Raw genomic sequence first — 24566 nt, 5'->3', positions numbered from 1 at the left:
AAGGCGATCATTGACCATCCGTTCGAGTGTTTTACAGACACAACTGGCAAGAGCAATTGGTCGATAATTAATAGGATCCGTATGATCTTTACTTGGTTTTGGAATAGGCACGACGGTTGCAAGCTTCCAGATTGATGGTAAATCACCAGATTCCCAGATGTTATTCATGAGCTGCAAGAGAGCTTCTAGCGAGGAATCTGGCAAGTGTTTTAAGAGTTGGTAGTGAATATTATCAGGCCCACAAGCTGTATCATGGGCTTTTGACAGAGATGTTTTAAGTTCTTCAAGAGAAAATAGTTTATTATAATTTTCACCATTTTTTGATTTAAAGTTTAATTTAATTTTTTCTTTTTGTTTTTTAACTTTTTTAAAGTCTTCCCTGTAGTTGTTACAAGAAGAAGACTTTGCAAAAGTTTCACCAAGTTTGTTGGCAATATCCTTTTCAGATGTTAATAAATTATTGCCGTCTTTCAAATGTTTTACAGTGGCTTTAGAATTTTTACCTTTTATTGTATTTACCATATTCCAAACTTTTGTCATCGGAGTGCGAGATGTAATCCCCGAGACAAATTTTTTCCAGGATGTTCGTCGGGCTTGCCTACAAGTCCGCCGTGCCTTAGCGCGAAAAATACGGAAATTACTCAAGTTTTCCGTCGTTGGTTGTTGATTGAACCGTCTTTCAGATTTTTTACGGTCACCTATGGCTTGATCACATGCGTCATCAAACCATGGTTTACTGGGATGTTTTGGATTTGCCGAGGTCTTAGGAATAGTTCTGTCAGCAATTGACGTTAGAACTGTATTAAAAGTTAAAATTGGATCTTGCACAGTCTCAAACATCTTTGACTGAAGTTCCGTTCGACAGAGATTCTCAAACAAGGACCAGTCCGCCTTGTCAAGTTTCCAACGTGGTACTCTCTGTTGGGCAGAATTAAAAAAAATTTCAAGTACTATTGGAAAGTGATCACTTCCACATAGATCATCATGAACACGCCATGAATAATCCAGGAGCAGAGAGGGATCGCATATAGTGATATCAATAGAAGAATAAGACCCGTTTCCAGGATGAAGATACGTATTAGATCCATCATTAAAAATGCATAATCCTTCTTGAGAGACAAAGTCCTCAATGATCTTACCTTTGGCATTATGAGTCTTGCTACCCCATAATGGATTGTGGGCATTGAAGTCGCCCATAAGTATAAATGGTGAGGGTAATTGATCAGTGAGGTTTTTGAGTTTTGCTTTATCGATAATTGAATTAGGTGGAATATATATCGAACATAATGTAATTGTTTTGTCTAATGATAAACGAATTGCAACTGCTTGCAGATCCGTTGTGAGTTGGACTGTGCTATGAATGACGTTGTCCTTCACAAAAATGGATGATCCGCCTGCAGCACGTTCATCTACCTTAGAAAATGTGCTATACATGTTGTATCCTTTTAAAGATACGTTGTCACTTTCTTTTAGATGAGTTTCTTGAAGACAAAATGCAATAGGTAAAAAAGACTGAACTAGAAGTGTTAACTCGAGAAGATTTATTTTAAGACCTCGGCAATTCCATTGGATTATATTTGTCATTATTTAATAAACGAAGGGCGAATGCTGTCGAGTTTGCCAGCATTCTTATTTCGCTCACCCTGAGATCGTGATCTTTCAGGTGGCGGAACACTTTCGGTTTCCATTTCAGTTTCGATGATAAGTGTTGAAAATCTGTTGTGCGAGGAGAGTCGTCGATCTCCAGGACTACGCGCAGCTGGTGTTACTCCGCCTCGACCCCTACCCCGCGACCTCGAATCAGAAGACTTCTGAGAGGATGTATTTCCTGGCTTCTTTTGGACATCCTTCTTTTCTTGAGAACGAAGAGGAGATTGGGCTCTGGTAGACTGTGTACTGGACGAAGAAGATACCTTCTTGGATGCAGATGAAGGAAGACTTTTGGAGGTGGAAGAATCATCTATATCACTGGGAAAATCCCAGACAGATTCACCGCTCCAATTGTGTATTTCTACTGTTTCTTTTTTATTTGATTTTTTTTTCTCATTTTTTTTTGGTGATGATAGTGAGCTCTGTAGGGAAGATTGAGTTGACTGAGTACTGGTTTTGGAAGATATTGGTTTTCTTGGAATTAATATTCTATCGGTAGGTTCTGTTTCAACAGGCAGCATTTTAAAATTGTCCGCATCAATTGGCCAAGTCATGCGAGTTTGTGTATTCTCGTGACTGAATGAGCGGACAACTTTGCTGGCGTACGATGGTCTGTTTGAAACAAGGAGATCATTCGAAACAGAAGCTATCTGTTTAGCTTCTGGGTAACTAATGTTTCTTTCTGTTTTAATTTTAATAATATTTTTTTCTTTAAGGTAAACAGGGCAGTCCCTAGACGATGAAAAATGGGATTCACCACAGTTTACACAATTAGAAGATTCAGAGTGACAGTTTGTTCCCTCGTGTCCTTCGTCAGAACACTTGAAGCATCTCTGCTTACCACGACATTGTTTGCTTCCATGACCAAACTTTTGACAAGTAAAGCATCGAATTGGGTTTGGGATAAACATGTCAACTCTGATTCCGAAGCAACCTAAAGTAATAGATGGAGGAGGAGTTGGAGTTCTAAAGGTCAAAAGATAAGTATTTAATTTGATTATATTTCCATTCTTTTTAATTTGAAATCTAATAACATTAGTTACACCTTGGCTTGAAAGTTCCTCACCGATTTCTTCCACGGTAAGGTCACCAAGGTATTGACTTCTGTCTCGAATGATCCCCTTACAGCTGTTCAAACTGTTATGAGGAGAGGCAGAAACAGGAAAGTTTGATATTGTAGACATTGTAAGTAAATTTGTTGATTGACTTTTGTTGGAACATTCAACCAACAAATTGCCAGATCTCATTTTTGAAACTTTTTTAACAGTACCAGCAACGCTTTGAATTTGTTTGTGAATTACAAAGGGCGATATTTTTGAAATTGGTTTTTCTTCTGTTCCTTTTATTACAATAAATCTGGGCCAACTGTCATCTTCCCGACAGGGCTCTGAATCATCACATTTTCTTTTCTTATGTATTAAAGCTGATTTCGAGTGTTTGTTTTGTTGTGCCATATGAAAGGAGAAAGATTCACCATTCTTGCCATCCACCCACCTCGGAGTGCCTACAAGGGCGATGCTGTGTTTCCGTGGCGAACCGGGATCGAGTGCTAATGCTGAAAACGAGCTCCATATATAATGTAGCTGGTCCTCAAAATCAGCACCCAAGATCCACTGCGGAAAGCACCAGATGTTCCAAGAATAGTATACTCAAGCAGAGCGTATCCATCAAGCGAAAAAGAAAGCGTACCACTTGATTGACCCATGAGCCATCGCCTTCTTCAGTTATCCAAAATATAAATAGCTTAATTTAAAATACATGTGTATATTATGAAAATTGTTACAAGAAAGCTTATTGTTGAGGATTAACTGAAGGGCTCGACATGACCAGCCGATTGATCGAACCGGGTCCATCCGACCTCCCGTTTAGATGATTTCGAAGCCAAAGCAGCTTATTGAACTATAGTCTCGTCCGTCCGGGTATTTTCTGACCGTAAGGAGTCTGGCTATAGCCCTCATCCACAAGGATCTCGTCAACCACCGACACGGGTAGCAACCCACGGCAAACGGGTTGGAGAGCCTATTTTATTTAAAACATCGGGCATCTCACGATGTTCGGATCACTTTAGTCTGGTCTCTACCCTTCGACCTGTCCAGCATGGGTAACCCTACCAGGAGACGAAGCTCCAGCTGGCATAGCTCTTGGGGTCACTGAGACACGCAAGCCCTCCGACCACGGCAAGGATAGCGATCCACCGGAGGGTCATAGACCTAGAAAAAGCTATCAAAAGTGCACACACCATTGCTCGTGATAAGCTTAAGACCTCCCAAGAGAAAATGAAAAGAGACTATGACCTTAGGGTTTTAGAAAAATCATACCAGCCGGGGGATCTTGTCTATGTTTTGGACACTGCTCAGATTAAGGGTAAATGTAAGAAATTAGGGTCACCATGGAAAGGGCCGGGTATCATAATTAGTAAGGTTACCGGGTATGTGTACAAGGTAAAACTCCAACGGGTGGTTTTCAATACTAACCATGACAGACTCGAGCCATGTGGGGATAGGAAGATTCCTGCTTGGTTAGAAACATGTAGGGACCAATTCAAAAAAGGTGCTGATGTCTTGGCAGGCAATACGACCAAGCCTACTTCGCCTCAGTACTGTGTGTATCGAGGCCCAGACACGGGTGAGACAATGGTCCAATGCGATAACTGTCGGGAATGGTTCCACTTATAAACATGTATAGGTATGTCCATCCAAGAGGCAAATGAAATAGATCCCTACAAATGCCCAAACTGTCAACTTGTCTGTCCTACTCCACCCTCAAAAGATAAAAGAGGAGAAAACGAGTAGGTTACCACATTGTTTAAATACTAGTAGTCAGTTTAATTAGTGTGTATTAAATACGTAAATTGTCAGTTTAACTAATGTTTGTTTATTTTTTTCATATTTTTCAGAATGTCTGATTCTGAGTCCTTCAGGTCGTGCTCCAGCGAGGGCAGGGATGAGGAGAGTAGAGATTATGGTGATTCAGCCCTTTGATTTGTCCTTATTGGATCAAGCCACCCACAGGAGAAGGGTCAGGATGGGAAAACCTGGCCAGGAAGGACCTGTGGTGGATTCTACAGTATTGCTGGAAGAAGATAGCGTTGAAAATATATATCAACTATATGTATGTACCAATCAGAATGGAAATATGTTCAAACATTAGCTGAGATATTTTGGAAACGTTGGAATAGGGAATATCTGCAAACATTACAATAAAGACAAAAGTGAAAAAAGGAAGTGACAAATTTGGAACAGGGCGACATTATTCTTATGCGAGAAAAAGACATGGTTGGGACCGAATGGCCAATTGGAACAATATTAAGAACATTCGCCAGCGAAAATGACAATCTTATAAGGAAATAGAAAGTTATTAAACAAGGAAAACCAGTTATTTATGTTCGTCCGATAACTGAGATTGTGAAGCTATTGTCTGAGTGATACTATTGAACAATATTTAAACTGTTGATATGTACATTGACTTTATTAGTGACATTTTAGATAGTAGTTACAAACATGTGCCTTAAATTTAAGTCGTCTAGTTAATTTTCCTTTTTGATTTTTGTTAACGAAGTGTTTTTAGTTCTTACTTGCAGTCTTAAGAATCTTTTTTGTTTAAAACCTAGGGCGATATTATTATATCAGACGGGGAGTGTGATGTCACCAGAACCATTTTTTTAATATACTTATTTTTGATGATTCAAATTTCCCGCATTTTTGCACGTGCTTTTACTGTAAAACACGAGTTATTTCTGATTTTTTTTCATTGAGATTCCCACGTGGCATTGTGAAGAAAGGTTGTGTTTCGCTTTCGATATTTTCGACTTTCGTGCAATCTTTGGTAAACTACAGTGTGAGTTAATTTTTATGTTATTTTATTTTATAACTTTAAGCAAATATTTCATATGAATATTAGGCACAATCCTTCCCGTTAGGTGTTAAGTATCATACCATCATGACATATATGAGAAGAACATAACCCGTGTCATGCCAACAACTGGTATTTGAATAAATGTGTTTAGTTCCGATGCAAGTACTCTGTAAGTGAATCAATATTAACGCCAAAATATGCAATCTTTACTGACCTGACAACAGAATCGTAACTACATACCTTTCTGACTAAATATCAAACAACAATTTCTATGCACTCAACATCAGGGCGGCATGATAAGAGTAAAGAAGGAGATCATTTAAGGGCAATCACTCCAATGAAGAATGGCAATCTTCATATTAAAACCTTTTTTTTCAATACATTTACCCTTAGTGGTAAAGCATTAAGTGTTAAACTATAGCTGCATTACCACATGTTTATGGTTTTGATACTTTTTATAAATTTTAATAACTTAGCTGTGGCATGTTTTGCATGACTTTTCATGACATCTCCTTTTTTCTTAATTTAGGTGGAATATTGTTGTTCATGGTGGTATTGATGGCTACAGTCGCCTTGTTACTGTTTTACATGCGAGCAATAATAACCAGCCAACCACAGAGTTATGATCTTTTTATAGAGGCCACTACACAACATGGAGTTCCTTCCCGTATCAGAGTGGATCATGGTGGTGAAAATGTTGATATTTGCACATTCGTGGAAGGTTGTCGTGGTACGAATAGAGGAAGTGTAATAAAAGGCAAAAACGCCCATAACCAAAGAATTCAAAGATTAAGGGTTGATCGTTGATTTGTGGAATCAAAAGGAAAAGTATCCGAAAACGACATTTCAAAAATATCTCCAGAAGGCAGCAGAATCCTAATCAAATTTGTGTAAACAATAACCTTGAATTCGTTTGTAATTGGATAGTCATTATTTTTATAAAACCAAATGGCTGAAGGAAATCAAGTTTCAATTTTTTTTCTAAGAAGTTCATGTTTAGTCCTATGCCTCATGTAAAGAATGAGTGGTTTCTTGTCAAATACATGTAGACTACAATTCTATTTAATGAAATTTCAATTTGATTAACAGGGGCATACTAATCCCTGTCGACTGCAGTGTTGCTTTATTTATTGTAAATAACACCTTCATCGGAATAAGTGTGTTCATTCATTTCACTTGTGCATTAGAAAGCATGTCTAAAATGCTTTTGACGGGACACAGTAATCCTCTTTCTATGAGGTTGAAGATACTCATCATTGATGCTTAACAATCCATAGTTAAAACAGTCAATGAGTGTGGGTAAGTTAAACATGTTACATAGGTTCAATCAATTGAGGATGCTCACAGGAAATGTCTTAAATATAATCAAATTTTCAATTGATATATACAATTTTATGGAAGTCATAACTTACAAAACCAGATAAGAATATGTTAACGGTTTTAAATCCTCAATGTATGAAGTGAAGAGGAACCTGAAGTAACTACAAATAACACTATACATGTCATAAATTGACCTATTCCTATGTATGATTGTCTACTATTTTTTTTCTTCAGACAAACTGTTCAGCTGCTTTTGTGATGTTTTGTTAACCCTGGCCATATATGTTATATCAAACGGCGTATATGTGGCTTAGACTTCACCCCACATCTTAGATTTAGGAAATGAAAAATTTAATATGCAAAAGTTCAAGGGACATTTTGATGGCCATATCCGTTTAAGTGTAAGATCTTTATACAGCACTGAACACCTTTAACATCAGCTTCAAAAATTTAAAACTTTGGGGTAAAGGAGGAGGTTAAATGTGTCACAATAAATCAATAAAGTGTTAGGAAAGACCCACATTAACCGTTATGACAGTTTTTACTAGTTTTTGCTAATTGCATCTTTAGGCTTCATGTTGCGTAATGAGTGCAATGTAACTGTGGCAAAGGAACAATATGTTGAAAAGTATAAGGACAACCATCTTTACGATTGTGGTTTAGTGGTCAATCCTGGATTTAGTTTTCTTGGTGCTACACCTGATGGAAAATTGTGCTCAAATGGTACCACAGAAATTATAGAAATAAAATGCCCGTATGCTGTTAGAGACCTCTACATTGAAGAGGCAGTTGTCACAGCTATATGGAGCCAACGCAGATATTGCGGCACCATCGTTACAGAGAAATATTATTGAGGGTCAGGACATTAATTTAGGAGCTCTCGTCATTCCTAATTTTGAAACTCCTCTAACCCATCAATAATAGCCGATGGGTTGCACGTTAACATGGCCAACAAACCCGATCCTAGATTAAATAGGCACTTTTTCATCCAAGCTTTATGAAATTCAAAATTATAATATGTAATGCATATCCAGACCGTAGGGAGGAACTAGATGCTTACGACGATAACATAATCAACCTCCATAATTTATATGGCCTTACATTTTATGATTACCATAAAATATTTTCCGCTAAAGCAGCAGCTCTCTTGAGAGAGAAACAGGTTAAAGTTGATTGGAGTCCCCGCGACCGTGATATCCTTTCATGGATTACAGCAGGATCCCCAGTAAATGTGTGTGCCTTGCCAATATGACATGGTGGCAACGGTTTAAAAAAAATGAATTACTAGTTTACCGGACAATTCTTTGCTAGAAACGTGGACCAAATGGACCCAACGATTTGATAGCTTCAGATCAGTTTCGGGTGTGAAGGAAAGAGCAGGAAACAGGTTAACTCTTTAATCTACACAAAAGGGTCCGGAAGCAGATGATATTTTTGCATCATTTGATATTTCTGAGAAAAAGGGAATTGAATCCATCAAGAAGTAAAAATGATAATTTAGAATCTTAGAAAACTGAAGTAAAATCATCAGTCGGTGACAAACGTTTACGGAATCTCTCAGAACAAGAAAGCCAACCCATGAACAATTTAAAGATCCGTGATGATATTGTCATTAAGCAAGCCGACACAAAAAGTGCAGATGTTCTGAGGATTACAACGATATCATATTGACGATATATTGAATGATTATTTAATGAACCCTTTTAGGAAAATCACCGTATATCAATTGGAGTTTAGGAACATCCCTGCTAAATCACAACTTTCCAGATACAAGTGAATCGTTTCGTTTTGAATACAATCAAGTGCCGACTACAAATACACTATTAAAACAAAAGCTACCGGAAAAAGATTTGAAAACTACTAACAGTTAATGGTCATCCATGAGATCAGACCATGTGTATTGGATTAAAGCAGCATAATATATTCAGATGATAGATGGTTTCACTCGCAATGGTAGGTTAAAGTACAATTTAAATTATTTTGAAATATCTCTACACTGTGTACATCATGCGGTTTTTTTTACGTTCAATGTCACCTAGGGATGACAGAGACTGAGAGAGAGACTACAATTGTGTTTATTTGGCCTTGCTTTGAAAACAAAGTACCATGTTGTTCATGAAATAAAATTGAGAAAGGAAATGGTGAATATGTCAAAGCGACAACCACCCGACCATAGAGCAAACAACAGCCGAAGGCAACCAATGGGTCTTCAATGTAGCGAGAATTCCCGCACCCGTAGGTGTCCTTCAGCTGGCCCCTAAAATATGCATAATAGTACAGTGATAATGGACGTCATACTAAACTCCGAATTATACACAAGAAACTAAAATTTAAAATCATACAAGACTAACAAAGGCCAGAGGCTCCTGACTTGGGACAGGCGCAAAATTGCGGCGGGGTTAAACATGTTTATGAGATCTCAACCCTCCCCCTATACCTCTAGCCAATGTAGAAAAGTAAAAGAATAACAATATGCACATTAAAATTCAGTTCAAGAGAAGTCCGAGTCTGATGTCAAAAGATGTAACAAAAGAAAATAAATAAAATGACAATAATACATAAATAACAACAGACTACTAGCAGTTAACTGACATGCCAGCTCCAGACCTCAATTAAACTGATTGAAAGATTATGTCTTCATCATATGAATATCAGGTACAATCCCTCCCGTTAGGGGTTTAGTATCATACTATCATAAAATATATGAGAAGAACATAACCCGTGTCATGCCAACAACTGTTTTTTTAGAAATAAATGTGTTTAGTTCCGATGCAAAGACCCTATCAGTGAATCAATGTTAAAGCCAAAATATGCAATCTTTAATGACCTGACCACAGTATCGTAACTATATCCCCTTTTAATAAGTCTATTTAAAGGTTTTGTTAGTTTCTGAGGAGAATACTGACATTTTTGTGCTTTATAAAGAATATTTCCATAAAATTTTGGATGTGAAATACCTGAACGTATAAGATGTCTGCATGTTGAGTTATATTTACGAAAGTTTGTACCTAACCAGTAGCATTAATAGTATGTTAGACATGTTAGAAACATGAAGTTGTGTAAATATTTTAAAAGTGATACATGTAAATGTATTATATCAAATACTATATGTTGATAATTTCATCCTGTTGAAGGGCAACATTATCCCCAGATAATTAACTGGATGCCATGTTATAGCAAATGTTGCTTGAAGTGGTGTTAAATACCCCCCTAAATAAAATTAAAGTAACAAAACAAAACTGACCTATCATTAACTTTATTGACTCTTAACATTAAACTTAACTATATATGTTTTTATTCTAATTTTACAGCTACATCATTCAGATCCAGGATAGTTAATCAACTCAGATCAACATATTCAACAATTTCAGAAGATGAAGATGTTTACAGTTGTGATTATGAGGACATCAGTAATGACTCTGGATTCCTGAAACCTGAGCCTATAACAAGTTTATCACCTGCAAGTGACGTCATTAAAAAGTGTTACTCAAGTCTCTCTAAAGATTAGATGTTGGAAAATCAACAGAATATGTTAAACAATTCTTTCAGTAGAATTCTGAGATTTATAAGAAAACTTTGCTTAACTCATTAATACAAGAGGACAACTTATTAGACATCTACCACATATTTGATAGTAGTGATTACATTACGGCAATGTCAGAGAAATGAGATGGTACTCACAAACTTTGATAAAATATCAAGTTCAGACAAACTTTGTCTTCTAGACACACTTTTAATCAACTGTGAAATGAAGTATATTAACAAGTAAATACAAAATATTTTTGTCACTATGCTTGGAAACAATAACAGAACATATTTTGATGAGAAACTTTCTTTTCAGTATCAAAAGGGTTTTATCCTGTAACACATTTTCCCTCCTGTAATGTAGCACTTTTATTAATTATTGTCAAGCTTGTGATCTTAGAACAAAAAAGTATTCTCTGTTTGCCACTACATGTGCTTTGATGTCATGTCATAAATGGTGTTGTGTTTCAGATATTAAATTTTTGACAAGTTTGAATAGGACAGTTTGTTTTTTCAATAATGTTTGTCTTGAAATAACTTTTCAAAGGCATTTTCATAACCATAGACAACTTTTGACATTTGTCTTATCTGAATATGAACAATGAAATTTTGAAGAAATTAACAATATATTCAGACATGTATAAATGTATTTCATGAAGGACAGAAAGTCAGAGGACATAAGTCACAATTCATTTTTTCCGATTATTATCTTTGAATATAAACCGCCTATTTCTACAAAATATTTTTGTATTTTTCTTGAACTAATATCTATAAACCAACTTCGTAAACAAAATTTTTCAAAAAAATATCAAAGGATTCTCAAATAATTGTTAATTAACCAACTTCAAAGTAGCTTAGCACAAAAATGGCTTCGTGGTGCCAAGAAATATATCTTTTGCATGATAAAAAGTAAATAAATCTTGATTTTTCAAGTATAATGATACATTTCCTTACCTAAAATATGAATATGTGAATAAATATTTAAAGACATTTCTCTTGTATATATACAATTATCAATAATTTATTTGTGACTTTTAGTCTACCAAATTTGTGACTTACTGCCCTGCCCTGTGACTTTCTATCCGTTTACCTTTTTTTTTTTAACCTGATCAGTTTTAATTAATTGTCAACTAATTCTTGGTACAACACTTTTTTTTAAAGCAAAAATGTTTATGGTTTTGTATTTTACAAATGTTTAGAGTTACCATGTCATCAATAAAAGTTCAACCAAACAAATAAATGTTTTCTTCCTTATTAATTTCAATTTTGACTGTTTTTGAAAATTACTCATAACTGGATCTCTTCATACTGAAAGCAACAAGTATATTTTCCATAACCTTTTGAAAACTATTGGTAAGTAACCAAGTGCAACGATCAGCAACTTTTCAGTTTATTTTAGATTTATGATTGATTGATTGATTGTTGGTTGCTTAACGTCCAGTGGCAAATATTTCATGCATATTCAGGACGAGAAAAAGTTCACAATAAATACAATAGGTAGGTTGTTGTAATAGAGGCCATCTAGGATGATGGTCGGGGAAATTTGGACTGCCACTGGAAAATGAGGGTATATTGGATAGGGACAGAAATTTTGACTTGCAACAGGCCACCTACGGACCCCTCAAAGAGTTGTTGCAAGGGTTCTTAACGTGCAAAGAGCGTGGCACTCTCTTTACACGAGGCATCGGATTTAACGTCCCCTTCTGACGGACGTGACTGCGAACTTGATACATCCCGCACAGCCAAACGGACGCCCCACTTCGGCAAGCGTTTTACTGCCGGTCGGGAGAAGACCAAGTGACCATATTTGTTGGATGTTTAAGTAAGTAAATTCTTTGTTATGTGTGAATGCGGCAAAAATATCAGCAACTTTTAAAACTTTAGGGACGTGTCTCTAACGATCGTCTTTTAAGATGATCGTGTTAAAATATCTGACGAATGCAAGCAAGTTAAATAGAAGACACGAAGTGACTATTTTTTGTTTTTTTACGTCACACAGGTAATGGAAAATAATTTTGTAGTTTACAGTATGAAGACATGCATACAACCTGTGTCGGAAGTATATACTAGAAGTTATATCGCACAGCCACTACGGGTAAATGAACTAGTTTATAGCATTCAACATTGAAAAATCAAATATTATATTTTATTCACATGTACTTTTTGATTTAAATATAAAGGTTTCTTGTTTCAGAAATGCACTTAAATAGGCTAACATTGTTGGTTATGGGTCAAGGGGGAAAACTGCATGGCTCCCCCTTTCTACCACTTTATAAGAGTGCAGGCAGTGATTAAAGATCAAGCACTAAAATGTGTACACGAATCAATGCTACATTTTTGATGCGTTTTGTTATTTGATTTTGCCATGTGATTATGGACTTTCAGAATTCATTTTCCTCTGAGTTCAGTATTTCTGTGATTTAACTTTTTTCTTTCTTTTCCAAGGTCATGTACATAATGATTAAAGAAATGTGAGTTATGAATGTGGACAAAATTTACTTTTCAAATAAATAATAAGTTGACCGCAAAATAATACTATTGTGATGTGTTTATTTCATAATAATAGCATGATTCTTGTTTCATTCAGCAGTTAGTCACAGCTTTGATATTTTATAACGTTATATACATGTATTGTTTTATTCTTTATCGATGAGAGAAATTCACAGGAAATCTTCATTTGGCTTGAAATGCTTATGAGTAGAAACAGAGCAGATGTCTAATTGAAACCAAAACGTCCTCCAATAAATCCAAAATATTGGTCAGATGGATCCTTATAGCCCAAACACAGCAACTTGGAATAACTTGTCTGTTCCCAGCTCCAAGATATCCATGGAACATATTAGCGGTATGCAGTATGCCTGTGGCACCTATTGTAGTCATGGTCTGGACTACCAACCCCCAGAACACAAAGGGTCCAAAACAACACTGAAAATCATAAAAAAAATTAAAAAATGAATACGTGGAAATTGTAAACATATTTGTTTGACTCTTAACTTAACGAATGGGAAATTAATATAATTTGAATTTAAATTCCTTTTCAAAAATGTATGTAATGTTGTTAATGTAAAATGTCTATCATGCTAAAGAAAAATGACCCCTTTTGTAGCCTCTTTTTATGCTTTTATACTGTGGTTCCCATCCACTATATATACATCATATTCAGAAAAGCTTTATTCTTTGTAATCGAATTTATCTGTCAATGAGGCCAATTGTAGTTGGAGCATTATCAACACCTACTTACTTTTAAAGTAAATATGTCAAGAATCATATTCAGGAAAGCTTTATTCTTTGCAATCGAATTTATCTGTCAATAAGGCCAATTGTAGTTGGAGCATTATCAACACCTACTTGCGTTTAAAGTAAATATGTCAAGAAATTTGAACCCTATTGCCTTTGTGGTGATGCTTTTAATCAACTGTCTTCTGTTCAACCTTACAGACTCATCAGTTGTGCTTTCATTCTAAGATTCTTGAGAAATATTGTCTTCAGCATGTTGAACATCCAAATGTTTTATACTGATAGCTCTTTCTTGTAAAATTTGTGACACTTGTGTAACAAAATGGTTGTCTTCATTTGAAAGGTTATCAATGTTCTGGACCGGCTCATTGTAATACTCATCTTCTCCTCCAGATTGCTCACCGCTAGATGAAGGTTCTTCAACATACCTTCCCTAAAAACATACCCAGATAAATATATATAGAAATCAAATAATGCTGATATACACCTAATATTTATATTTATGGATATCTGTGAAACCGGTAGGAAACCTTTTTTGAACAATTTGATGTTTTAATAGACAACATGTGAATATTCATATTAAATATAAATACTTTATGCATTTTCAGCCTTTTAAGTGCAAAAATCAAGCTTTCAGTTACCAGATGCAACAAAAAACAATTTTTTGTTTCCTAGATATCTACATTTATTCAAGTTTTCTGCATCCAAAACATTTCTGCTTCATAAACATTGATTCGTCAGTTAATTGCAAGAATAGAGTAAAATAAAGGCAACGGTAGTGAAGCGTGACTGGAGCAGCCCCCCCCTTTTTAAAAGTTCTGGATCCGCCACTGTTATGTAAAAGATTTAATGACTGGAGAATTTCAGAAAAGGTATCAAAAGTTCACATGAATAATTTGAGCGCTTTAATATCTGTACTATATTACGAACATTCATTACTATATAAATAAAGTGTATTTACTTTCAATTCTAAGTTTACTAATTGATCCATGGTGGTCATTGATATAGTATACAGACCCTCTCTATTTAATAATCTGTGACCGCCGTGGATAGTAAACTTGAAAATACACTTTATTCTTAGTATACATGTATGTTCAAAATATACAGAAAAACGCAAACCGGAAGTCTAATCTGACTTAAAATTTCGTCCAATGACGGGACAATATCCGGAGGCCTTTTTTCTCCCAAAATAACTCAATCTGAATAATCATATGAATGGGTGACAAATGCGACTATGCACTGTACCTATAGGACACGGAGGCGTGTTGATTAATTTATTGTGGAAAGAAGAGAAGCGACACACAAAATGAGGTCCAGGTGAAGGTGATCTTTTAGCCAACCAAAGTATTATTTCCACCAACAAATGATAAAATAAATCAAATGATAGCAGCTGCTCCATTATTAATTGCATAAAAAGTCTTTCAACAAGGCTGAGACATGGACACTGAAACAACAACTGTTATCCATGCTCATCCCAGGCTTGACTAATATCGGTAATATATGTCACGGTATCATGAAGAATCTGAAGGATGTGGGATGCCTATATTAGTCCAGGATACCAAAAAAACAGAAGATTGATGAAGGAACTTTGGGAAACTTTAAAGGCTTTATTACATCAAGTCACATTGTTAACGATCTCCCATGTGGTGAAAAAAACTTTATAACTTTCCACTGGAGAAATCATAAAAACTCCAAATGTCATCCGAGCCAGTGCTCCATCTAGCATAATTCGACAATACAAACAGTACTGTGAGAAAGAAAACATTGTGTCCCTTGGTAAAAAAATTAAATGAAATACTTTTTACAGTACTTTACTATTAATGGCCTTACTAACAGGTTTTTGTTTCTAACCAGTTTTTACTGTGGCATGAATGTACTATAAACACATTATGTTAAGTTAAAATATATAATAAAATGGCTATTTTTCAGGGTAAAAGAAAAAGTTGGCCAAACTTTCATTAGAAAAAGACTGTAATGACCTTCACCCATGGGTAAAAAGTATTGTCAACCATCTTTACTGGACTGCTGCCTCTTCCACAGGACAGGACCAGGTTGTCATTGTTGTTAAGTGGTATTCCATTCTGAACTACAGTTCATAAATGTACATGATGGGCATGGTGATGAATTTCCAGCATGTCAGCATGGGCCTTTAAAGGGAAGAGAAAGTCACAAGAAATGGCTTAAACCAGGTACTGATGATTCTTAATAACGATTTGTAAAATTATGGGCATTCAACACAAGAGCCTTGACTCATTTTTGTTTTCATGACATTTGTATATGTAATATGTGCCTATTCTCAGCTGTTTATATGCCCCGGCCGTAAGGGAAGGACATTAAGTTTGCCCTATTCTGTCTGTACACTCCAAAATTGGTTTCAGTTTTCAGTTTGCTTTACCAATTGTTATAAAACTCATACAAATTGCTTTTGACACCAAAACACAGATTAAATTTGAATTTTGGTGGGAGTCACTTTTACATTCCTTTAGTTGTGCCGCTTTACAAATGAAAAAAAAAGTTATATTTCCATTCTCTAACTTTATTTTAGCTCAATGTTATGAAACATATGTCCCCGTAAGTGTAACAATAATTTACAACACCTCTGTCAATATTTAATTTAATTTCAGGAACAAAGGTGTATGAAAAGCTGCAGGGAATTGTGTGTCGCTGGCAGATGAAACAGAATATTGTCATATTGTCACCAGGCAAACAGACATCAGCCTTGGAGGGTAACCATTCTGTTATAAACCACTTTGCACCCAAAATGTTTGGCTTTTCCTACCATTGAATGCTTTGCAGGTAAAAATTTGATAAAATGCTCCTCAGTGTTCAGCATGGTACCGGTAATTTGTATGCACAAATTTAAATCATTTGCTAAAAAGTTCATTGAAATTGGAGAAAGCCTTTTTGAGTTATTGAACAATGTGACAGACTGAAACAGATGGACAATGGTATACCATAAAAAGTCAATGATTTAAAGATAGCATATTAAATGAACTTGAGACTCAGTGTCTCTCTGTGCTTTTTATTTCATATTTTTTTCAGTAATTTTTGGTATGAATCAACTTAACTTCATTTGTTTAATTTAAAATTTTAACAGGTTGTGGCTGGCAGCTCTACACTTTAATGAGAACAGCCAAAGGGAACAAGCTGTAACAAAGGATGGCAGAGCACGGTGCAATATAGTCTATCCAAAGATTAAGAAGGGGGGATAACTCTTGTCAAGAGAATTTTGGTAGACTGCACATATGGTAAGTGATCCAAGTAGTACTGATCTTTGAATGCCAGTATGTCAAGTGTTGGTCATTAATGTCTGGATTCTTCGTGTTTTACAAGAGTTTATTTACATAGTATTACATACACCACCAGGATGTTAGACGAGTAGATGTGTCTAAGTTGCACCCGAAAGATAATATTACCAATGTAAAATTAGAGATTTCTATATTTCGAAGTTACAATGCTGCAGGATAACAGACAAGTATTTTAATGATAAAACTTTTTTATTCTTGTAGACTATGTACAAACAGTAATGACCACAGTGATGGGTCTTGTAAAGGTGTCACATATGAACGAGCATGGTGTTTAACTGCTGGTAGAGGTCCTCCTCCTCTTTGTAGTGAATATGAGAGACCAAACAAAGAGATAGCAGTTCAAAATCTGATGAGCCCCTTCAACATTGCAGTAACTAGTCACTGTCGGCCTGACGGAAACCAGTATAATTCTGGTCAGGGAATGTGCTCCTGATTCGTAATACTGCACATGAAGGAATGACTACCCGTACCTCTTTCCCAAGGAATTGCCAGCACCATCTTACAAACTGCCTGTATGCAGTATATCTGCTGCGTCTGAAAACATAAGTTAAACTTTGATTTTGGGACAAATAAAATATTAAGGACTTTAATTCAAATTATGTAACAATGTACTTAAAATTGTGCAATTTTTCTTATTTGTAATATGAATTAATTATGTGCACTATATCCTGACAGCTATAATAACCAACCATGTGTATGTACAATTTCATAGGTCAAAGGTCAAGGTAATTGAATTGGGTTATAGTTGAGGACCCTATGACTTTTGATAAATATTGTGCCAACACTTATATATTTTAAGAAACACGATTTCTACATACAAGGTCAAAAGCTTAGTTTATAGTTGAAATGATAAAAATTGTGTTAATTATTGACAGCGATGGCTATAAAGATCGCTTACATCTCCTTGATGTCTAGTCTGGTCTCATTTAATCACGGTTGGCAAAAATGTCTTTGTAACCCGACAGAGAAATAAAGTGTACAATTCCCAACTTAAAATTTAACTGCATGAAATTTTTTTTTTTTTTTTTTTTGCTTTAGTATTATATTATTTGTATTAATGCGGTAAATTGTTTAGACACATATTTTGTCATTTGCAAATAATTTACAATTTGATTAAGTTAAAAAGAAGTATTGAAGGCAATGAATTAGTTTATTACTCATTAGCCTGTTGTGGTCTACCACCATATTCCTGTCTGTACTGGAAGTATGCAACACCCAAAGCATGAAAATCAAGACAGGCTGGTGAAAAACCTGAATGATGTGTTATGCAGGAAATGTCTTCTTCATTTTTTACATCCAACACTCTCTGCACTTCATTGTAACAGAACCCCCAAGGGTGACTGGGGTATAGAAATATGGTCATTTGGTCTTCTCCCGACCGGCAGTAAAACGCTTGCCGAAGTGGGGCGTCCGTTTGGCTGTGCGGGATGTATCAAGTTCGCAGTCACGTCCGGTCAGAAGGGGGACGTTAAATCCGATGCCTCGTGTAAAGAGAGTGCCACACTCTTTGCACGATAAGAACCCTTGCAACAACTCTTTGAGGGGTCCGTAGGTGGCCTGTTGCAAGGCAAAATTTCTGTCTCTATCCAATATACCCTCATTTTCCAGTGGCAGTCCAAATTTCCCCGACCATCATCCCCTTATATAACAACCTACCTATTGTATTTATTGTTAAATTGTTCTCGTCCTGAATATGCATGAAATATTTGCCACTGGACGTTAAGCAACCAACAATCAATCAATCAATCATTGTAACAGATGCATTCTGTGGCTGTCGGTATCACCTCACAATTTCCACAAGAACACCAAATACAAAACTTATCTACACAAGGAAAATATAAAACATCCATGATCTGTGATAGTAAACAAAAAACTTAAATTATTATAGCCACGAATGAGACCCCCCCCTTATATTAAATTATAGGACATCTTAACTAGGCTATTTCATATTTGTTTTCTGTGACGCCTTCATAGTCCATAAAAAATTTGATGTTATTAAAGGCCATTTAGCTATGATGTCATGAAAGGTTATTTTTATATTTCAGTTACGCCTTCGTAGTTCAAATATTTCTTTGACACGTGCACTTTCTTTTCCAAAAAAAACCTATGACGTCTTGTATATTTTATTTTTTTCTGTGACGCCTTGTAATCGAAACAGAACAGAAGTCTTTTCATTTTTTTCTATGACCCTTGAACCCTTTGTAAAAGACCTCATAATTTTGTATTCCCTCCTCTTTTTTACAAGGACAGGCGAGTATTGTCAGGTGACCTTTACTTCTTCAATTTCCATAGAACATCTGTTTAAAATTACGTGTGTTCTCACTATAAAAACAAACAAAAATGCATGCTGATCCTACTTTAATAGAAATTTACTTTCGAAGACTCAAATTCATTTTAAGCTGTTTCTGCCATATTTTTAAGGTGATATTTTATATTTTCTGTACTTGAAATTTTGTTTAAAAAACAAATGTTTACTTGATATGCTACGTATCCCACACAAAAAAAACTTGGTCGTCTTATGCAAGTTATGTCCGTGTTACAGAGCGGGATCTGCTTACCCTTCCGGAGCACCCGAGATCACCCCTAGTTTTTGGTGGGGTTCGTGTTGTTTATTCTTTAGTTTTCTATGTTGTGTCATGTGTGCTATTGTTTTTCTGTTTGTCTTTTTCATTATTAGCCTTGGCGTTGTCAGTTTGTTTTAGATTTATGAGTTTGACTGTCCCTTTGGTATCTTTCGTCCCTCTTTTACAGAAGATCACAGAACTTGGCCGAAAATAGGGTCAGTCATTTTGATGGAGAGAAAGGCCAAAATCGGAAACTTGCAAGGATAAACATGATAAATGAAAGTTCGCAAATTAAATTAAATTTACCAAGAATTGTTTTCACCAATCTCCCATGCAGAGTTGTCGGTCCTTGCTCTCTCTCAATCTCTGCTAATGTCTCAAAAGTAGTCCCAAAACACGTGTTCAAGAAAGATCATGTGACAATATTTTTTAGCAGGAAGTTGAACAACATGGCGGAAGATAAATAGTAAATAAGAGATGTAAATTCGACACAATTAACCTTTATGTTGACTTCATATAGAAAATATATAAATATGTGAACTAGATAATACAAATATGTGAACTTAATAATATGAATCAAACGCCACACAAAGACCATGACATTGACTGTTTCGTGTGTTTTAGTTCTAATATAACAGCTTTTAAATTATCTGGAAGGAAGCTCATTACTGAAGACTTCAAAGAAAAGTTGACTTCTTTGTTAAACGAGAACACCTATAATGAACTTATTCTAAAAGATGCCTCATTGTGCAGAAACTGTTATAACCTTGTAAATAAAACAAGTGTTTTCCTGGAAAAATTAAGCCATTCATGTGATTCATTTTTGAAAGCACCAACTTCTTCTAAGAGGTGTGCCTTGTCACCAATCACACCAAAGTCAGTTGATACAAACCCGAATGTTGTAATGAAAAACCGTACTGTTAAACGCTCTAGTAGGAAGCAACTGAAACTATTTGAATCACCAAATGAAACCAAACCTACATGTTTTCCAGTCAATGAAAATTCTGATCCTGCATCTTTTCCAGTCATTATTCCAGTCAATGAAAATTCCTATCCTGCAGTCACTGAAAATTCTGATCATTCTTATTTTAAATCAAAATCTAATGTGAAACCCGGGATAAACCATGATCTTTTAGAAATTATTAAGGAATCCAACACATCATCATCATCATGTTCTACTTTAAAAGATGTTAAACCTCCTGATTGCACTTGTGCTAGTTCCAAATTCACATATAATCCTGCTGGCCACGTTATTACCGGTGACCTTAACATTGTTAATAACACTTCTCTACGAAATGTGTTATCGAAAGGTCCCAAATATCGTGAGTCTAAATCCATCAATTGGAAATACAACTTTAAAATTTTGATGGATTCAGTCGAGGATTATGCCAGGCAATGGGCTAAGCGCGAGAAGGAAGACGTAGACACTCTTTCCGAATGGATTAAGGCAGTGAGGTCGTTGATACAAATCAGAATTAAGAAACTGAATGGGTCCATCAATGCCCATGCTACGTCAATCTTTAAAGACCCAAATGTTGCAAAACACCTATCCGACCTCCATGACAAATATGTTGTTGTCCCTGCAGATAAAGCCCCAAATAACATCGTTTTTGTGTGTAAAAGTCACTACATCAACTGCTTGATAAACGAATTAGGTATTGACAATTCACTTGGTAACTCAACATATACCCTCACGACACTTACCAAAGAGGAAATCCTGGATAATCATAGGTCTGTTCTATGTTCCTTTGGAATTTCAACCAAAGATGAAGAACTGGATCTTCCATCACTGTATTGGATACCTAAACTACATAAGTGTCCTTACAAACAACGGTATATTGCTGGGTCTTCCAAGTGCTCCACGAAACCTCTTTCTAAATTATTAACATCTTTTTTATCAGCAATCAAAGACGGGCTTCAAAGTTATTGTGAAACTGCCTATTCTAGAGGTGGCGTGAATCAGATGTGGATACTTAAAAATTCAAAAGATCTTTTAGAGTACATACAATCTAACTCTCTTTCATCTTGTAACAGTATTAAAACATTTGACTTTTCTACCCTGTACACAAGTATTCCACATTCCAAACTAAAAGACAAATTGAAAGAGTTGATATTACTTTGCTTCATAAAAAAGAATGGCCAACGTAGATACAAGTATCTTGTCTTAGGGAGGGATAAATCCTACTTTGTAAAGAATCACTCTGATTCAAACAAAAAATTCTCTGAAACTGATATTATCAAGATGCTTGATTTCTTGATTGACAACATATTTGTTACGTTCGGAGGACGTGTTTTTCAACAGACTGTCGGCATTCCAATGGGAACAAACTGTGCCCCTCTACTCGCCGACTTGTTTCTTTATTATTATGAGGCTGACTTCATGCAGGAACTTCTTAGGAAGAAAGATAAGAAGTTAGCAATATCCTTTAACTCTACTTTCCGCTATATAGATGATGTTCTTTCACTAAACAATTCAAAATTTGGTGACTATGTGGAACGCATCTATCCAATCGAACTAGAGATAAAGGATACTACAGATACAGTTAAGTCGGCTTCATATCTTGACTTACATCTAGAAATTGACAATGAGGGTCGGTTGAAAACAAAACTTTACGACAAAAGAGATGATTTCAGCTTTCCAATTGTGAACTTTCCATTTCTAAGTAGCAACATTCCAGCAGCACCTGCATACGGGGTATATATCTCCCAATTGATACGATATTCCCGTGCTTGCATTTCCTATCATGATTTTCTTGATAGAGGTTTGCTGCTCACAAGGAAGCTATTAAACCAAGAGTTCCAAATGGTGAAGTTGAAATCATCCCTTCGTAAATTTTACGGACGCCATCACGAGTTGGTTGACCGTTATGGAATAACCGTTTCACAAATGATATCGGATATGTTCCTTACGTCGTAACTACAATTCCCTTCCCTTTCATGAATATGACCTACCGAATAAGACTATTTACCGGATTTGTAATCACTTAAGCAACACGACGGGTGCCACATGTGGAGCAGGATCTGCTTACCCTTCCGGAGCACCTGAGATCACCCCTAGTTTTTGGTGGGGTTCGTGTTGTTTATTCTTTAGTTTTCTATGTTGTGTCGTGTGTACTACTGTTTTTCTGTTTGTCTTTTTTATTTTTAGCCATGGCGTTGTCAGTTTGTTTTAGATTTATGAGTTTGACTGTCCCTTTGGTATCTTTCGTCCCTCTTTTAAAAGAAATCAAAAGTCAGGCAGCAACCTTAACATCAAGGACAACCATGCTTGCATCAGTGTTATTCAAATGTTGTGACATTGCAGATTTAGCTGATTATGCAGACACCTTACTGGCTGATATTGTAAAAGAGATGCATGAAAGGTACTATAATATAAATTCTCATAAATTTTAAGCAGTACTACATGTAGCTATACATTGTCCTTTGACTTATGAAAACAAAATCTTTGGGTAACATATGTCGTGTTTTACTTTCTTTTTTGTTTGTTTTGTTTTTAATTTTTTTCCATTTATCTAATATGATATGGGGTACTGTGGACACAACCTATTTTTCTGCAGGAATGATGTATGGACTTGTATTTTTTTGAATCAATTAATATATAAGAGATGGCACATTGGAGTCGACGTACGTGGGTTCGATTCCAACCCTAGGCAAATAATTTCATTTGATCGGCTGGTTGCCAAAGCGGGCAGTTTCGCCTAGTGGCCCCGCGCCGACTTCACTGTGTTACACGAAAAATAAAATTCCAAGTACCAAGTCCAATGTCAACTTTCTTTGGATAACTTTTCCTGCTAGCAGGAAAGGAAGTCAGTATTTAATGAAATGTATGTATGCTTGAATTTATCACTAATTACCATTTATAACACTGATAACAGGAATACATCGTCACATCTTTTTAACAAATCTCTGTAACGTAGAAAAGTACCCAGGAAAGTTATTTCCCTGTGAAAAAACTCATTCATTTTAATAGAGCTGTACATGTAGACTACCACAACAAAATAAGAAGTTGCATGCCATGTCAAATTAAAAAGGAAATTCCACAGAGTGTATAAATATTTACCAAGTACATAAATGATAAAATTTTGTTGTGTTTGAATTACAGAATTCCATTTCTCTTTGATGTGCTATGTTGTGTGGCCATACCAGCTTCTGGTAAGATATCAGATGGAATCATACCTGTCCTAGCATCCTGTTACAGCATCCTGATGAAGCATAGATTCCACAACCTATCTGCTTTTCATAGACTGACAACCATCATAGCCACGAAAGGAGGATTGGATGATAAAGTAAGTATTGACCATGTTGACCGTTTAATTTGTTAAATTTGTTTAAATCGTTTATTTTTTCATTTTCTGTTTCATTTTTTGAAAGAGCATGATACCTGTATTCAATCAAGATTAAAGAATTGTCTTTCATGTTACCAATTACTATTCCTTTGGTATAAATATACATGTACATTTGTTTTATCTAATGCACTTTTAGGTTTGAAAGTTGTTTTCAATTTATAAGACTTGTATATATACATTTGTTTCTTTGTTTCTACAATGTACATGTATATTTACACAAGAATGTTATTAAATGTAATTGGAAACCCTGCATTTATCATGCTCTTCCATTAAAGAAGGTCAAGTTGCTGAAAGACACCCCTCCTCCCATTATTATAGAAATCTATCATTAAAAAAAGGCAACAGTAGTATACCGCTGTTCAAAACTCATAAATCCATGGACAAAAAACAAAATCGGGATAACAAACTAAAACCGAGGGAAACGCATTAAATATAAGAGGAGAACAACGACATAACACTAAAATGTAACACATATAGACAAAATCCTACGAGAATAACAAATATAACATATATATATATAACATCAAAACCAAATACATGAATTTGTAACATTAATCAATTATCTCGGGGTGTAAACAAGATTCACGCACTCGAGCTAACACCCTTGTCATTATCTATTATAAAAATATTACATGTATACAATATACATGTATGATTTGACTTTGATTTATAAAATATCACTGCTTTTGGAATAACCTTTTACCACTTCTGATTAAAAAAATCATTGAATGGTGGATACCAGCTGTGTACATTTCATTAGA

At 35.5% G+C, this 24566-nt stretch overlaps 1 protein-coding gene, 1 long non-coding RNA gene and 1 pseudogene across 2 annotated transcripts; 2 read left to right on the top strand and 1 right to left on the bottom strand.

Annotated features, from left to right (window-relative positions):
* Positions 1-1583: 1583 nt before the first annotated feature.
* Positions 1584-3786, bottom strand: LOC139494231 (zinc finger CCHC domain-containing protein 10-like). The gene is made up of 3 exons (XM_071282399.1): positions 3731-3786; positions 2418-2616; positions 1584-2072 (listed from the first exon to the last, which is right to left on the bottom strand). Exons 1-3 carry the CDS (start codon positions 3784-3786, stop codon positions 1584-1586), a joined length of 744 nt encoding a protein of 247 aa, XP_071138500.1.
* Positions 3787-15116: 11330 nt separating this feature from the next.
* LOC139494229 (uncharacterized) lies at positions 15117-16799 on the top strand (annotated as a pseudogene).
* Positions 16800-16803: 4 nt separating this feature from the next.
* Positions 16804-17485, top strand: LOC139495527 (uncharacterized). The gene is made up of 2 exons (XR_011657386.1): positions 16804-16835; positions 17097-17485. It is a non-coding gene; the product is annotated as an uncharacterized lncRNA (long non-coding RNA).
* The last annotated feature ends 7081 nt before the right edge of the window (positions 17486-24566 follow it).

This window comes from Mytilus edulis, chromosome 11 (assembly GCF_963676685.1).
Source record: "Mytilus edulis chromosome 11, xbMytEdul2.2, whole genome shotgun sequence".
Lineage (NCBI taxonomy): Eukaryota > Metazoa > Mollusca > Bivalvia > Mytilida > Mytilidae > Mytilus > Mytilus edulis.
This window is presented reverse-complemented; position numbering and strand designations above follow the sequence as displayed.

Bases quoted from the DNA above. Each gene is read 5' to 3' on its own strand.
- LOC139494231 (XM_071282399.1), bottom strand. From the start codon at position 3,786: ATGCCAGCTGGAGCTTCGTCTCCTGGTAGGGTTACCCATGCTGGACAG. The intron at 2,617-3,730 runs GTAGAGACCAGA...TTTGACCTTTAG, and splicing joins CATGCTGGACAGGTCGAAGG to AACTCCAACTCCTCCTCCAT. The intron at 2,073-2,417 runs GTAAACTGTGGT...TCTTCCCTACAG, and splicing joins ACTCTGAATCTTCTAATTGT to AGCTCACTATCATCACCAAA.